General features: G+C 43.9%; 1 protein-coding gene across 1 annotated transcript in view; it reads right to left on the reverse strand.

The window, feature by feature from the left end:
- LOC120033934 (GEM-interacting protein-like) overlaps positions 1–17,610 on the reverse strand; it is a 33,017-nt gene that overhangs the window by 13,998 nt on the left and 1,409 nt on the right. The window contains exons 2-5 of the mRNA XM_038980338.1: positions 16,958–17,045; positions 14,028–14,124; positions 13,638–13,689; positions 5,162–5,287 (exon numbers count right to left, since the gene is read on the reverse strand). Of these exons, the coding sequence (XP_038836266.1) occupies positions 5,162–5,287; positions 13,638–13,689; positions 14,028–14,124; positions 16,958–17,045 (363 nt within the window). The remainder of the gene's footprint in view (positions 1–5,161; positions 5,288–13,637; positions 13,690–14,027; positions 14,125–16,957; positions 17,046–17,610) is intronic.

Consider the following 17,610-nt stretch of genomic DNA (forward strand, 5'->3'; position numbering starts at 1 on the left):
GGCAGTCTTATCAAAAGCTTTTATCCAGCCAAATATCAGTATGACTTTTGGAGCTGTTGCATGTTCAATTTAGGTCTTTCAATGGTGATATAACAACCAATATGTAACATATCAGATCCCATATCAGGCCATCAGACCTCATAGAGGGGAGAGGTCAGTTCAGATTGTTAGCTTACATCACCAAATATCAAAATCAATGCTCTGCTTTGGCTGCCTAAGTGCTGCCCTACTTCAAGTACACTAATCTGCTGATCCATACTGATGCTGTGGTGTCAGCGTTGCAACCATTCAACCAGTGGAGACTGGTGGAAGGAGCTATAGGAGGATTAGCTCATTGTAATGGCTGGAATGGAATAAATGGAACTGTCACGGCCGTTAAAAGAAGAGGACCAAGGTACAGCGTGGTCAGCGTACATTTTCCTTTTATTGATAAAAATGACGCCGAACAAAACAATAAACACTACAAAAACAAACCGTAAAGCTAAAGGCTATGTGCCCTAAACAAAGTCAACTTCCCACAAAGACAGGTGGAAAAAAGGGCTATCTAAGTATGGTTCTCAATCAGAGACAAAGATAGACAGCTGTCCCTGATTGAGAACCCTACCCGGCCAAAACATAGAAATACAAATAATAGAATATAGAATACTCACCCCAACTCACACCCTGACCAAACCAAAATAGAGACATAAACAGGATCTCTAAGGTCAGGGTGTGACAGGAACAGAATCAAACATGTGGTTTCTATAGGTTTGGTGTGTGATACCTGCCCATTTATCCCATTCCAGCCCAATGAGCCCGTCCTCCTATAGCTCCTTCCACCAGCCTACACTGCATTCAACTGTCCACAGTGGCTCAGAGCTCTGACCACTGGCTCAGACCTTTCCCTCTATGTTGACCACTACCCCTACATTGTCACTCTGACCTCTCTCCATTTCCTATAAACAGCTCTCCAAACACAGGTCTGCTTGGCAGCGCCTTGGTGAGCTGATCCCTTTGCCCTCCTACAGTACAGAACAGTGCAGTAACGGTATAGCAGAGTACATTACAGTACAGAAGGCTGCAGAACAGTAGGCTGTCCATCCTCCTGCTGTGGCCTGGTTAATCTGCCCCGTAGTCTCTGTGGGGTTCCCCTGAGGGGAGTGGCTGGCCCACTCCATGTTATCCTCATTGGCTACCGACCCTACAGATCTACTTTGTTGTTGTTGTTGTTGTTATCATCTCAGGGTGGGTTATACCGCTCCGTAATACCCTAACAGTGTTTCTCAGGGTAGGTTATACCGCTCCGTAATACCCTAACAGTGTTTCTCAGGGTAGGTTATACCGTTCCGTAATACCCTAACAGTGTTTCTCAGGGTAGGTTATACCGCTCCGTAATACCCTAACAGTGTTTCTCAGGGTAGGTTATACCGCTCCGTAATACCCTAACAGTGTTTCTCAGGGTGGGTTATACCGCTCCGTAATACCCTAACAGTGTTTCTCAGGGTAGGTTATACCGCTCCGTAATACCCTAACAGTGTTTCTCAGGGTGGGTTATATCGCTCCGTAATACCCTAACAGTGTTTCTCAGGGTAGGTTATACCGCTCCGTAATTCCCTAACAGTGTTTCTCAGGATGGGTTATATCGCTCCGTAATACCCTAACAGTGTTTCTCAGGGTGGGTTATATCGCTCCGTAATTCCCTAACAGTGTTTCTCAGGGTGGGTTATATCGCTCCGTAATACCCTAACAGTGTTTCTCAGGGTAGGTTATATCGCTCCGTAATACCCTAACAGTGTTTCTCAGGGTGGGTTATATCGCTCCGTAATACCCTAACAGTGTTTCTCAGCGTGGGTTATATCGCTCCGTAATACCCTAACAGTGTTTCTCAGGGTAGGTTATACCGCTCCGTAATACCCTAACAGTGTTTCTCAGTGTAGGTTATACCGCTCCGTAATTCCCTAACAGTGTTTCTCAGGGTGGGTTATATCGCTCCGTAATACCCTAACAGTGTTTCTCAGGGTAGGTTATACCGCTCCGTAATACCCTAACAGTGTTTCTCAGGGTGGGTTATATCGCTCCGTAATACCCTAACAGTGTTTCTCAGTGTAGGTTATACCGCTCCGTAATTCCCTAACAGTGTTTCTCAGGGTGGGTTATATCGCTCCGTAATACCCTAACAGTGTTTCTCAGGGTAGGTTATACCGCTCCGTAATACCCTAACAGTGTTTCTCAGGGTGGGTTATATCGCTCCGTAATACCCTAACAGTGTTTCTCAGTGTAGGTTATATCGCTCCGTAATACCCTAACAGTGTTTCTCAGGGTAGTTTATACCGCTCCGTAATACCCTAAAAGTGTTTCTCAGGGTAGGTTATACCGCTCCGTAATTCCCTAACAGTGTATCTCAGGGTAGGTTATATCGCTCCGTAATACCCTAACAGTGTTTCTCAGGGCGGGTTATACCGCTCCGTAATACCCTAACAGTGTTTCTCTGGCTAGGTTAAACCGCTCCGTAATACCCTAACAGTGTTGCTCAGGGTGGGTTATATCGCTCCGTAATACCCTAACAGTGTTTCTCAGGGTAGGTTATACCGCTCCGTAATTCCCTAACAGTGTTTCTCAGGGTAGGTTATATCGCTCCGTAATACCCTAACAGTGTTTCTCATGGTGGGTTATATCGCTCCGTAATACTCTAACAGTGTTTCTCAGTGCGGGTTATATCGCTCCGTAATAACCTAACAGTGTTTCTCAGGGTAGGTTATACCGCTCCGTAATACCCTAACAGTGTTTCTCAGGGCAGGTTATATCGCTCCGTAATACCCTAACAGTGTTTCTCAGGGTAGGTTATATCGCTCCGTAATACCCTAACAGTGTTTCTCAGGGTGGGTTATATCGCTCCGTAATACCCTAACAGTGTTTCTCAGGGTGGGTTATATCGCTCCGTAATACCCTAACAGTGTTTCTCAGGGTAGGTTATATCGCTCCGTAATACCCTAACAGTGTTTCTCAGGGTAGGTTATATCGCTCCGTAATTCCCTAACAGTGTTTCTCAGGGTGGGTTATATCGCTCCGTAATACCCTAACAGTGTTTCTCAGGGTAGGTTATACCGCTCCGTAATACCCTAAAAGTGTTTCTCAGGGTAGATTATACCGCTCCGTAATTCCCTAACAGTGTTTCTCAGGGTGGGTTATATCGCTCCGTAATACCCTAACAGTGTTTCTCAGGGTAGGTTATATCGCTCCGTAATACCCTAACAGTGTTTCTCAGGATAGGTTATACCGCTCCGTAATTCCCTAACAGTGTATCTCAGGGTAGGTTATACCGCTCCGTAATACCCTAAAAGTGTTTCTCAGGGTAGGTTATACCGCTCCGTAATTCCCTAACAGTGTTTCTCAGGGTGGGTTATATCGCGCCGTAATACCCTAACAGTGTTTCTCAGGGTAGGTTATACCGCTCCGTAATACCCTAACAGTGTTTCTCAGGGTGGGTTATATCGCTCCGTAATACCCTAACAGTGTTTCTCAGTGTAGGTTATATCGCTCCGTAATACCCTAACAGTGTTTCTCAGGGTAGGTTATACCGCTCCGTAATACCCTAAAAGTGTTTCTCAGGGTAGGTTATACCGCTCCGTAATTCCCTAACAGTGTTTCTCAGGTTGGGTTATATCGCTCCGTAATACCCTAACAGTGTTTCTCAGTGTAGGTTATATCGCTCCGTAATACCCTAACAGTGTTTCTCAGGGTAGGTTATACCGCTCCGTAATACCCTAACAGTGTTTCTCAGGGTAGGTTATACCGCTCCGTAATTCCCTAACAGTGTATCTCAGGGTAGGTTATATCGCTCCGTAATACCCTAACAGTGTTTCTCAGGGTGGGTTATATCGCTCCGTAATACCCTAACAGTGTTTCTCAGGGTGGGTTATATCGCGCCGTAATACCCTAACAGTGTTTCTCAGGGTAGGTTATACCGATCCGTAATACCCTAACAGTGTTTCTCAGGGTAGGTTATACCGCTCCGTAATTCCCTAACAGTGTTGCTCAGGGTAGGTTATATCGCTCCGTAATACCCTAACAGTGTTTCTCAGGGTAGGTTATACCGCTCCGTAATACCCTAACAGTGTTTCTCAGGGTGGGTTATATCGCTCCGTAATACCCTAACAGTGTTTCTCAGGGTAGGTTATACCGCTCCGTAATACCCTAACAGTGTTTCTCAGGGTAGGTTATACCGCTCCGTAATACCCTAACAGTGTATCTTAACCTAAGGGATCATGGAACCAGTCCGTGATATCTTACTGTCCCTGAAATGGTTTACTGACAATTATTTTCTCTGATATCTTTTCAACCAGTTTTGCTCACCCAGAATGTAAACGGTCCCTATAACAGTCCTTGTAATACCTAAGTTCTACCACCAGTGGGTACTGTGGAGGATACTGTTCATCCTTTCACACAGGGTTCAACCACAAGGTCTATTATCCTATTACAGGTGAGGAATAAACACACATTGTCTAATGGCAGGGTAGGCCTACTTTAGACTTGGCTGTCTTTTCCAGGAATAGAGTGACTGACTCCTAGTCTTTCTTAGGAGAAGAGCTTTGGTTGCTGTAGTTACTGCAGTTCCATACCAGAAAAACAACTTTTTACAGAGGGGTAAGAGAGCCTTTCGTGTTGTCATTAAATTATTCTTGTTTATCTTATGTCTTGAGAAGGCTACCTGTCTATGAATGCCAGAAAGATGGTATATACTTCACATTTGGTATGTGAACTATTTCATTTGTGGTCCAGTGTGGCTCAGTTGGTAGAGCATGGCGCTTGCAACACCAGGGTTGTGGGTTCATTCCCCACGGGGGGACCAGGATGAATATGTATGAACTTTCCAATTTGTAAGTCGCTCTGGATAAGAGCGTCTGCTAAATGACTTAAATGTACATGTAAAGCACATAGTTAACATACAAGACCATATTCACAAATATATGTGTTTGTGAATATGTTATACTTGTGTAGTTGAATGAGTCTGTACCGCATTGCAGTGACACACTATGGGCCATGCCCTCATTTGAGATAGGTGCACTTAGCTTTAATTAAATAATGTGTTTGTGTCAATGTAAGATTTGCAAATATGAATGAGAGACAGACTGACTAGCAGGCAGACAGACACAGAAACACCCACACCCATGTCTCTACTCACCCAGACTGATTCTCTTTTCCATCCAGGCCAGCAGGTCCTTGGCGTAGCGGCACCACATCTTGGCATACTGCAGGGCCAGCTCCACGCCTCCCTCACAGCGACACAGGGCCAGGTCTGCTTCCTGGGCTGAGAGTGAGTACATCAGCATCACTGCATATCTTCTCTACCTCACCCTGATAGCCCAGTCAGGAGGTTTTTAACCCCAAAACACACACAACTGGGCAGTCTGGACCCCCACAGGGCATCCAAGACCCCTCTCCCCCCTGATTCCCAAGGAAAAAGCTGGGCTCACAGGTATGCTTTGTGTTCCATACTACCAATAATGTGTAATCCAAATAATTTGTCATCCAAGAAACGACCACAAAGGAATAAAAGAGAACAGACAAAAAAGGGTCTCTCAGTCAGAAGTGAAGAAAGGAAAAGAGAGAGAAAAGGATTGCCTGAGAGTCCCAAACAGGCTTTTTAGGTATAGCTCCTCTCCCCGCTCTACCTCTCTCCTCTCCCTGGCTCCTCCCCCCCTCCTCCCTCCAGCACCTGTTCTACCGCTCCCCTCCTCAGTCAGAGAGAGAGAGAGAGAGCAACAATCCTGCAACGCATGTCACGTGCTTCCTTCCTTCCTTCCTCCCTCACTCACTCTCCTTTTTAATCTCTCTTTCCCCCGGTCTCTGTCCTCTTTTTCCCCTCACTCGTTCTCTTGCAACGTCCCTATCAGCACCGCTGTCCTTTCACTTCTTTGACCTGTCCACAGTCGACCTGCATGCAAAGATTTAGATCATTGGATCTAGCAATACTGCAGTCTTCTTACAAGTCTAATTCCTGTTTCAATTCTTCTTCTCCAACACAGATGTATAGTCCTACACTCCAATTCTGAGCTCAAGTCCTCTCTGTGTGTTGTCACAGACGTCCCTCTCAGTTCAAAAAGTGAGAGCAGAGAAAATATGTTCCTACAGAGCATAGAACAGGCTTCTCTCTTGAAACAAGTAAGCTGGGCTCACAGGTATGCTTTGTGTTCCATACTACCAATAATGTGTAATCCAAATAATTTGTCATCCAAGAAACGACCACAAAGGAATAAAAGAGAACAGACAAAAAAGGGTCTCTCCTATTTCTCAAATACGTGAGTTCACCAGAAACATAGCTCTGTTTCCACAACAGGTTTGTGGTTTAGCCAAACAAACTCCATGGAAAAGAGAGACTGAAAACGATTGGTCATCAGGGCTAGTCCTCAGAGTCCTCAAGGTCCAAGTGCTGCTGTTGTCCACAGGGTCTCTGTCTCAGCACAAGTGGTCACTACTACACCAACACCGGTGGAGGTCTGGTCATCTCAAAGCATGCATAGCAAGAGGTCATCACGTGGGAAATCTAAATGTCCCAAGGAAATTCTCCTGTCCAGTCTAGATTAGCCCTGGAAGCAGCTGAACAGACAGTACTTTAGCAGTCAGAAGTGAAGAAAGGAAAAGAGAGAGAAAAGGATTGCCTGAGAGTCCCAAACAGGCTTTTTAGGTATACCTCCTCTCCCCGCTCTACCTCTCTCCTCTCCCTGGCTCCTCCCCCCCTCCTCCCTCCAGCACCTGTTCTACCGCTCCCCTCCTCAGTCAGAGAGAGAGAGAGAGAGAAAATGTGACGGTCTGAGAAGATTACCGTGGCAACTCCTTGGTGCCAGAGTGCTGTAATCGACGTGACAACATCAGAGCGGGTGTGTTGTGGTTGTTATGGAAGTCAGGGTGTTGGTGTGACTGACAGCAGTCTGAAGTCAGTCAGCTGCTCTCTCTCTCTCTCTCTCTCTCTCTCTCTCTCTCTCTCTCTGTTGTCTTCTTCTCTGACTCACAGTGACAGCGGATGGCGATGTGCAACAATCCTGCAACGCATGTCACGTGCTTCCTTCCTTCCTTCCTCCCTCACTCACTCTCCTTTTTAATCTCTCTTTCCCCCGGTCTCTGTCCTCTTTTTCCCCTCACTCGTTCTCTTGCAACGTCCCTATCAGCACCGCTGTCCTTTCACTTCTTTGACCTGTCCACAGTCGACCTGCATGCAAAGATTTAGATCATTGGATCTAGCAATACTGCAGTCTTCTTACAAGTCTAATTCCTGTTTCAATTCTTCTTCTCCAACACAGATGTATAGTCCTACACTCCAATTCTGAGCTCAAGTCCTCTCTGTGTGTTGTCACAGACGTCCCTCTCAGTTCAAAAAGTGAGAGCAGAGAAAATATGTTCCTACAGAGCATAGAACAGGCTTCTCTCTTGAAACAAGTAACTCCATGTCTGAGAAAAATCCACAAAAACGGTTATGACTTTCTGTCTGAGTGTTGTTATGCGTTGACCTCTCTCTCGCTCTCTCTCTTGCTCCCCGTCTCGCTCTCTTGTGGGCACACCTTCATACTTCGGCAAAGAGTGTCCCTGTGCCACCTGTGTGTGTGTGTGTGTGTGTGTGTGTGTGTGTGTGTGTGTGTGTGTGTGTGTGTGTGTGTGTGTGCGCGCGTCCACCTTCCCTCCGCTCTCCCGTTGCTGGCTTCTAGGACTATGGATTATCCAGAGAGGGCAGGTCCAGATTGTGGAGTGACAGGCTTTAGATCACAACCAGGTTTAACCTCCTGGTGTGTGTGTGTGTGTGTGTGCGCGACTGACAGACCCTGTCAGGAGGACTATGAGGGTGGATGGGGTGAGGAACTGGTTAGAGCTCAGTACAAACTGTTTATTGGTGCTCCTTCTTACAGCGTTTTTTCTGTACATGATCTCTCCCCCATCTCTCTCTTTCTCACCCTCTCCCAATCTCTCTCTCTCCCTTTCTGTCTCTCTGTCTCAGTTGAGAGAACGTCACAGCTGTAGGTTTGTGGAGTTACAGTGTATCAGGAATATTGATATGACTGTCAGAATGTCAACTTGTGTTACACAAGTGCCAAAACTAGTTAGTTATTTGCCCTTGACACCCATTAACACAGATAAACAACACAGTTGACACGCGCACATATACAGTGCAAGGATCAATCAATGTCAACCCGACGGGACTGACAACAGGCATTACAGAAAGCATGCCACGGCATGGACCACTCAACTCATCAGCCCTACCACCCTACCCCCACCGCTCGCTCCTATCCGCAGCCCCACCCCTCGCCCCTCCATTTGGCTTATTACAGATAATCTCCAAACTGGTGGGGGGTAGCTGGGAGAATTTGGGATTGGGAAGAGTGGATTGGGTTAGGGCAGAAAACTACATTAGATGTAACTGAATGAAGAGAGAGGAGGAGGGCACTCAGAGGGAAGGTATAGCTATATGCTTTGTAACATGATAAATAAGAGGTGCTCCGGGGTGAAGTTTCTCCAAGCTGCAGATCTAGGATCAGCTTCCCCTCCCCCAATCCTAGCCGTAATCATTTGTGGGGAAAATGTCAAACTGATCAAAATATAGTATTTGATAGTTTCAAATACATGCAACTTTAAAGTTACCTATTACGATTTGACATCTTTTGGACATCAGAGCAACCTTTAGGGAATCTTATTTGAGTCAGAAAAGGATGTTCATAAACTCAGCAAAAAAATAAACTTCACCTCACTGTCAACATGCGTTTATTTTCAGAAAACGTAACATTTGTAAATATGTGAATGAACAAGATTCAACAACTGAGACATAAACTGAACAAGTTCCACAGACGAATGTTCCATGTGACGAACAGAAATTGAATAATGTGTTCCTGAACAAAGGGGGGGGGGTCAAAATCAGAAGTAACAGTCAGTATCTGGTGTGGCAACCAGCTGCATTAAGTATGGCAGTGCATCTCCTCCTCGTGGACTGCACCAGATTTGCCAGTTCTTGCTGTGAGATGTTACCCCACTCTTCCACCAAGGCACCTGCAAGTTCCCGGACATTTCTGGGGGGAATGGCCCTAGCCCTCACCCTCCGAGCCAACAGGTCCCAGATGTGCTCAATGGGATTGAGATCCGGGCTCTTCGCTGGCCATGGCAGAACACTGACACTCCTGTCTTGCAGGAAATCACACACAGAACGAGCAGTATGGCTGGTGGCATTGTCATGTTGGAGGGTCATGTCAGTATGAGCCTGCAGTACCACATGAGGGAGGAGGGCGTCTTCCCTGTAACACACAGCGTTGAGATTGCCTGCAATGACAACAATCTCAGTCCGATGATGCTGTGACACACCGCCTCAGACCATGATGGACCCTCCACCTCCAAGTCGATCCCGCTCCAGAGTACAGGCCTTGGTGTAATGCTCATTCCATCGACGATAAACGCGAATCCGACCATCACCCCTGGTGAGACAAAACCGCGACTCGTCAGTGAAGAGCACTTTTTGCCATTCCTGTCTGGTCTAGCGACAGTGGGTTTGTGCCCATAGGCGACGTTGTTGCCGGTGATGTCTGGCGAGAACCTGCCTTACAACAGGCCTACAAGCCCTCAGTCCAGCCTTTCTCAGCCTATTGCGGACAGTCTGAGCACTGATGGAGGGCTTGTGCGTTCCTGGTGTAACTCGGGGAGTTGTTGTTGCCATCCTGTACCTGTCCCGCAGGTGTGATGTTCGGATGTACCGATCCTGTGCAGGTGTTACACGTGGTCTGCCACTGCGAGGACGATCAGCTGTCCGTCCTGTCTCCCTGTAGCGCTGTCTTAGGCGTCTCACAGTGTGGACATCGCAATTTATTGCCCTGGCCACATCTGCAGTCCTCATGCCTCCTTGCAGCATCCCTAAGGCATGTTCACGCAGTTGAGCAGGGACCTGGGCATCTTTCTTTTGGTGTTTTTCAGAGTCAGTAGAAAGGCCTCTTTAGTGTCCTAAGTTTTCATAACTGTGACCTTAATTGCCTACCGTCTGTAAGCTGTTAGTGTCTTAACGACCGTTCAACAGGTGCATGTTCATTAATTGTTCATGGTTCATTGAAAAAGCATGGGAAACATGTTTAAACCCTTTACCATGAAGATCTGTGAAGTTATTCGGATTTTTACGAATTATCTTTGAAAGACAGGGTACTGAAAAAGGGACGTTTCTTTTTTTGCGGAGTTTACAAAACCTTGTAGAGAGCATACCCAGCTGACAATCTCTTAGAAAAAACTATAAACTATTACTATAAAAATTATTTATTATTAAAATATCGAAAGTGTATGGGCTAGAAAATGATGAAGTTTCAGGCCATGTGGCGGAAAGTGATGCGAGCGCTGGAGATTGGGGTGTGTGCTAGTGGGTCTGGGTAGGTGTGATGTAGTTGGTGTTTGTATGAGGTTGCCGTTTGTATATGTATATTTTGTATTGTTTATAAAAGATCAAATAAAATCTTACAAAAAATAAAAAAAGATCAGCATCTAGGGGCAACTTCACCCTACACCAAGAAGAGGTGCCTGTCTGGTACACTGGAGTAGGTGACGTGAGGCCTTCCGTGTCGTGCAGCACAGTGACTAGGCACGGCTCCAGGATGTTTCCATTCTAGTCTTATTTAAACACTGCTCTACGTGGTCCTGTAATCCTTAATCTCCATTGGGCGACGTATGTCTGTGCCCATGGAATTGGGGTTTAATGGGGTCAAAGGACATCCCTACATACATACACAGTTCCTGGAGAAACAAGTGGGCTGTGTTCAGTAGAGGGAAAAAGTTTCAAAGCGTTGTGAATTAAAAAAAACTGTTTTTCAGTTTCCATTGCAAAATGTTTTGCTACGTTGTGTCCTACTGAACACAACCCTGGTCTAACATGTCCCCCTCTCATCCCTATTTCCCCATTATCTCACTAGTCTTCCTTTCTGTCTCCTTTGTAGTTTTTTTGTCTCTCAGGCTGAACAATGCTCTTTTCAATCCTCACTCTGTGCTCACTCTTCCCTTCTGTCTGTTTCTCTCTTTCCCCTCCCATCCCTTTACGGAAAAACCACATGATTTCACATGTGGAAAATCACATGATGTTTGCACATGTAAAATTACATTTCACATGTGAAATGTCACATGTAAAACCATGTGGCTTTGGAACACTTCACGTGATGATATTTCACATGATCACATAACCTTTCACATGTGGATTAACATTTCCACATGATGCCCTGCAGACAAAAATGAATTGTTAGGATGTCGCCGGAACATCACCAAATAGCTGCAGTGTTTTCATCTTACACACTTTGACATACATGATTACATTGTGTATGTTTATTTATACAGTAATAATTATTCAACATGTCCTCATGTGGGATTTGAACTCACAACCTCTTGGTTCACAGCATTCCAATCTTCCTGCTACGCCACCACACCTGTGTCATTGACAGGTTTCACCTGTATTCTTATACTTTGGATTTCAAAGTAAATCTCAGCTTTGTATAATACACGCAATAAAAACGAATATATTTATCATAGTGATTCAGTAGTAACATTAAAACAGAATAATACGCTTCACCAACATTAGACAACTATACAGAAAACCCTCAAATTGCAGAATTAAGTAAATTAAATCAATGATGAGAGAACAGTCAGATTAACTGATATAACAAAAGCAGTGCAGATGGCACTCTCTTGTTAAATGCAGAGACGTATTATAGGTAATTCATGTGTAGGGAACTTCTGAGCGCAGCAGAAAGTGCAGCAGAAAGCGGACTTCAAACCCCAGGTGGTGTCATATTGAGAAGTCAGAACTAAGTGACATTGCTTCTCCTAATATTTATATATTTCTTAATTCCATTCTTTGACTTTAAGATTTGTGTGTATTGTTGTGAATTGTTAGATACAACTGCAGTGTTGGCGCTAGGAACACACGCATTTAGTTACACCCGCAATAACATCTGCTAAATATGTGTACGTGACCAATAAAATTTGATTTGATGTCAAATGTAATCATATTATCGTCGATTTTTTTTTAACTATACTATTTTAGCTGATCAGCGTATCAGTTAACTTAAAACCCCTATACCATTTCATTACTTCCCTTAACTGTTTTCACATGTTGAGCTGAAATTTTCATGTGTGAAAACAAAAAAGACACATACGAGGTCAGTTGTTCACACGTGAAACTATATGTTCACACGTGTTCACCACCTTTTCATGAGGAAGAAAACATGTTCTCACCTCACATGTGGAATTTGCAGTTTCACATGAGTGAAAATCAAACGTGCACTTTCACGTGAAAAACTTGTTGTCACGTGTATTTTCATGGTATCACATGTTGAAATTTTGCATCCCCATGTTGTCACATTTACTCCACGAGATCACGTTCTCACTTGTGCTTAAATGTTTTGATGTGTAGTTACATGTTATCACATGTTTCTTTAACATGTTATCATGTTAACTTCACATAAGATCACGTGAAATTAATGTCGTTTTTCCATAAGGGATCTCTCCCCCTCTCTTTTTCCCATCCCTCTCTACCTCCCCTATCCCTCCCTTTTTCCCTCACTCCCACATTTCTCCCTTCCTCTATCTCCTTCTCTCTCATCCCTTCCTTCCCCACTTCCTCCCTCCCTCCCTCTCCTGTTTGATGGATAGGGGTAAACTAGAGAGCATCTGTCCGCAGCTCTAATCCTCTCTCTCCCCCCACCCTCTCCAGTCTTCTCCTAATCTCGTTAACACAGAGGCAATTAGCGCCACCGGCTAATTACACCTCAACAAGAGAGGTTGAATAGGTGGAGATTAACCACCGTGACTGGCTGTCACCCCACTAGTCCCGCCCACACCACTCATCACATCCCACCTGGATTGGCTGTCTATTAGTGTCAGTCACCGGGCAGTGTTTCCAGAAGAGAATGGCTTGGACTCTTGCATCCCTTTCACATAAAGACCAAAACTCCACTAATTTACCATGCCTGCATTTTTATACCAGCTTTTTTGTATATCTGAAAAGCATAGGGGGTAGAAAAACATGGAAAAATAAAAGCCACCTAAAGACCTAGTCATGATTCCTGCATTTTCACAGACCCTGTAACCAAAATACAGGCATCGGGTCTGTGTGAATGGTTCTCTGATTATTTGCAGGTAAATTCATTAACACTTCCATTGTTTAACACATCCCTAATTTGAAATGCAAACTGCCCCCATGGTTTAACAACACACCTCAACCCCCCGAATTTGTCAGTTACCCACTGATATGTATAAAATGGGTATACCTGCAAACAAGTGGTAAATAAGGGTCTGTTTGAAATAAACATTGCCTAAATGTTTTTCTATCGTTATTGAGGGAAGTAATTACCTCGATAAATACTGATATTGATTTATCGGCCAGCCCTACTCTTAGCCCACTGAGCTATAGCCTAAGTAAGTTTTAGCTGTGGGAGCTAATGCAAGTCTTCATGTCTCTGGCAAGGTTACTCAAACCACATCCGTTACTCACACCAGGGTTGGGGTCAATTCGAGTCAGTCAAATCCAACTGATTAGATTTTTTGTTGTTGTTGAAAAACACATGCATACAACACACCACGTTCTGTATAAGCACTTAGTGACATCTGCTGATGTAAAAAAAAAGGCTTTATAAATGAATTTGATTTCATTACAAACATACCTGATAGACCTCCATCTTTGTCATCGTCATCTGGGGGGTAGACATCCTCACACTGCAGGGCAGAATACAGACCATTACACAGAGAAATGGATTTGGAGACAAGACGATACACACTGTACTTCATATCAGTAGAATATGAGCAGAACCTAAGTTCAAATGATTCCCCTGTTGGCTAGTACAAACGGTACCAAAAGTATCAACACAATGGAGCACCAGGCTAGAATTTTTTTTTGATTGATTGACAGAGAGAACATAGTAAAGATTGATTGATTGTTTGTTTTTAGGCTGGGTATCTGTAAAGCACTTTGTGACAACTCTGCTGGTGTAAAAATGGCTTTCCAAAATAATTTTGATTAGTTGCTTGATTGACTGATAGTACTGCTCCCCTACCGTCACATGATCCAGCTCAGTGTTGTCTGTGGTTTCCGTAGAGACGGTCTCAGCAATCGACTGGGAGTCAGGGTCTGGAAACATCTCCTCTACAGTGCTGATGGATCAGAGGGCCGATACATGTTATAATGGCCTTATGAAGCCTTCGTAAACCCTTCATAATGCCTAGATGCTTCACTCATTATTTATGTGCAAATTCATACTATACTTAACAAAAATATAAATGCAACATGCCACAATTTCAACGATTTTACTGAGTTGCAGTTCATATAAGGAACTCAGTCAATTGAAGTAAATTCATTAGGCCCTAATCTATGGATTTCACATGACTGGGCAGGGGTGCAGCCATGAGTGGGCCTGGGAGGGCATCGGCCCACCCATTTGGGAGCTAGGCCTGACCACTGGGGAGCCAGGCCCAGCCATCAGAATTCGTTTTTCCCCACAAAATGGCTTTATTACAGACAGGTATTACTTTCAGATCCTGCATCTGGTGCATTGCCAAATGCTAGGGTTTTTATTTATTGTTACTATTTTCTACATTGTAGAATAATAGTGAAGACATCAAAACTATGAAGTAACGCATATGGAATCATGTAGTAACCAAAGAAAGTGTTATATCTGGAGTATTTCTCCTGTCTTATCCGGTGTCCTGTGTGAATGTAAGTATGCTCTCTCTAATTCTTTCTTTCTTTCTCTCTATGGAACCCTGACCTGTTCACCGGACGTGCTACCTGTCCCAGACCTGCTGTTTTCAACTCTCTAGAGACAGCAGGAGCGGTAGAGATACTCTCAATGATCAGCTATGAAAAGCCAACTGACATTTACTCCTGAGGTGCTGACCTGTTGCACCCTCGACAACTACTGTGATTATTATTATTTGACCATGCTGGTCATTTATGAACATTTGAACATCTTGGCCATGTTCTGTTATAATCTCCACTTGGCACAGCCAGAAGAGGACTGGCCACCCCTCATCCCTGGTTCCTCTCTAGGTTTCTTCCTAGGTTTTGGCCTTTCTAGGGAGTTTTTCCTAGCCACCGTGCTTCTACACCTGCATTGCTTGCTGTTTGGGGTTTTAGGCTGGGTTTCTGTACAGTACTTTGAGATATCAGCTGATGTAAGAAGGGCTATATAAATACATTTGATATGATTGGATTTGAACAAATCAAAATATATTTTATATTTGATATTGTTCAAAGTAGCCACCCTTTGCATTGATGACAGCTTTGCACACTCTTGTCATTCTCTCAACCAGCTTCACCTGGAATGCTTTTCCAACAGTCTTGAAGGAGTTTCCACATATGCTGAGCACTTGTTGGCTGCTTTTCCTTCCCTCCGCGGTCCAACTCATCCCAAACCATCTCAATTGGGTTGAGGTCGGGTGATTGTGGAGGCCAGGTCATCTGATGCAGCACTCCATCACTCTCCTTCTTGGTCAAATAGACCTTACACAGCCTGGATGTGTGTTGGGTCATTGTCTTGTTGAAAAACAAATGATAGTCCCACTACGCACAAACCAGATGGGATGGTGTATCACTGCAGAATGCTGTGGTAGCCATGCTGGTTAAGTGTGCCTTGAATTCTAAATAAATCACTGTCAGTGTCACCAGCAAAGAACCCCCACACCTCCATGCTTCATGGTGGGAACCACACTTGCGGAGATCATCTGTTCACCTACTCTGTCTCAAAAAGTCACGGCTTTTGGAACCAAAACTCTCAAATCTGGACTCATCAGACCAAAGGACAGTTTTCCACCGGTCTAATGTCCATTGTTCGTGTTTCTTGGCCCAAGCAAGTCTCTTCTTCTTATTGGTGTCCTTTAGTCGTGGTTACTTTTACAGAAATTCGACCATGAAGACCTGATTCACTCAGTCTCCTCTGAATAGTTGATGTTAAGATGTGTCTGTTACTTGATCTCTGTGAAGCATTTATATGGGCTGCAATTTCTGAGGCCGGTAACTCTAATGAACTTATCCTCTGCAGCAGAGGTAACTCTGGGTCTTCCTTTCCTGTGGCGGTCCTCATGAGAGCCAGTTTCATCATAGCGCTTGATGGTTTTTGCGACTGCACTTGAAGAAACATTCAATGTTCTTAAAATGTTCCGCATTGACTGACCTTCATGTCTTAAAGTAATGATGGACTGTCATTTCTCTTTGCTTATTTGAGCTGTTCTTGCCATAATATGGACTTCGTATTTTACCAAATAGGGCTATCTTCTGTATACCACCCCTACCTTGTCACAACACAACTGATTCACAACTGGCTCAAACGCATTAAGGAAAGAAATTCCACAAATTAACTTTTAACAAGAGTGTGCAAAGCTATCTTCAAGGCAAAGGGTGGCTATTTTGAAGAATCTAAAATCTAAAATATATTTTGATTTGTTTAACACTTTTTGGTTACTACATCATTCCATGTGTTATTTCATAGTTTTGATGTCTTCACTATTATTCTACAATTTAGAAAATAGTAAAAAATAAAATAAAATAAAAACTTGAATGAGTAGGTGGGTCCAAACTTTTGACTGGTACTGCATGTACACAGATGTAAGCGGAAGAATATACTTGGTTTACAATCTCACGTAGGTGTACACTTCCTCTCTGGCAACTAGTAGCAGACAACCCACCCCCAACAATGAAAAAATATGTACTTTTCTTGCACTAACAGTCACACTTGTCTTTTCTTACTAGCACTGACTTGGCTGATAATTGCTGAATTGAGGAAAGGTTTTACTTACTATGACTGTGATAGTGCATTCATCTTTAAGTAGCTAGGTGAGACTAACTGTAAGTCACTCTGCATGAGAGAGTCTGCTAAATAACTCAAATGTAAAACATGTCAAGGTGTTCTGAATGATGGACTGATTATAATGTGGAGGGCGATAATGGTAATACATGTACATGATGAGTGAATCTAAAAGTCAGACTTACGAGTTGACCAAAGAGAGTTCAAAATTATCGAAGTCCCGGAAGATCTCGCTGTAGCGCTTCGTCTTTGATTTGTTGGGGACCTTCATATCTGGGGTAAAAGATGGATGACAAACATGTGAGCAAGAGAGGCCAAATGATCACTCTTTCTTTTTCATAAAATAAATATTACACACAAAACACACAAGTTGAAATTGCTTTTTGCAGCTCCCAAAAAGTGATCTGTAAAAAAAAAAAACGTGCAAAATATCTTCTATTTTTAGAATAACAAATAAAGGGGTAAACCAACAGCCAACACCCAGTCGTAAAACAATGTGCGAGGAAATAAAGACGTTTGTGGATTTGAAGGCTGCTGCTGGTGGTGGTGGTGGTGGTGGTGGTTGAGGCCTCAGATGTGTGATTGTATGTTTGTGTATAAGGCATTTGTTGTAACACTGTTGTCTTTCAATTCTCCAGCCTCTGGTGAAAAACATATATCACTGTTGGTCACCCATTAAAACACACTGAGTACTGCTGAGATGGCTCAGAATGGTTGTAAAAACCTTTGTGTGAATGACAGATAAGCATATTTACTTTTTATATAACATCTAATATGGGAAGGACTGCAACTAAACTGAGAAAAAGAGAAATGCAACTCCAACAAAGGGGTTCTATTC

The sequence above is a fragment of the Salvelinus namaycush genome, chromosome 41 (assembly GCF_016432855.1).
Source record: "Salvelinus namaycush isolate Seneca chromosome 41, SaNama_1.0, whole genome shotgun sequence".
NCBI classification, from domain to species: Eukaryota; Metazoa; Chordata; class Actinopteri; order Salmoniformes; family Salmonidae; genus Salvelinus; species Salvelinus namaycush.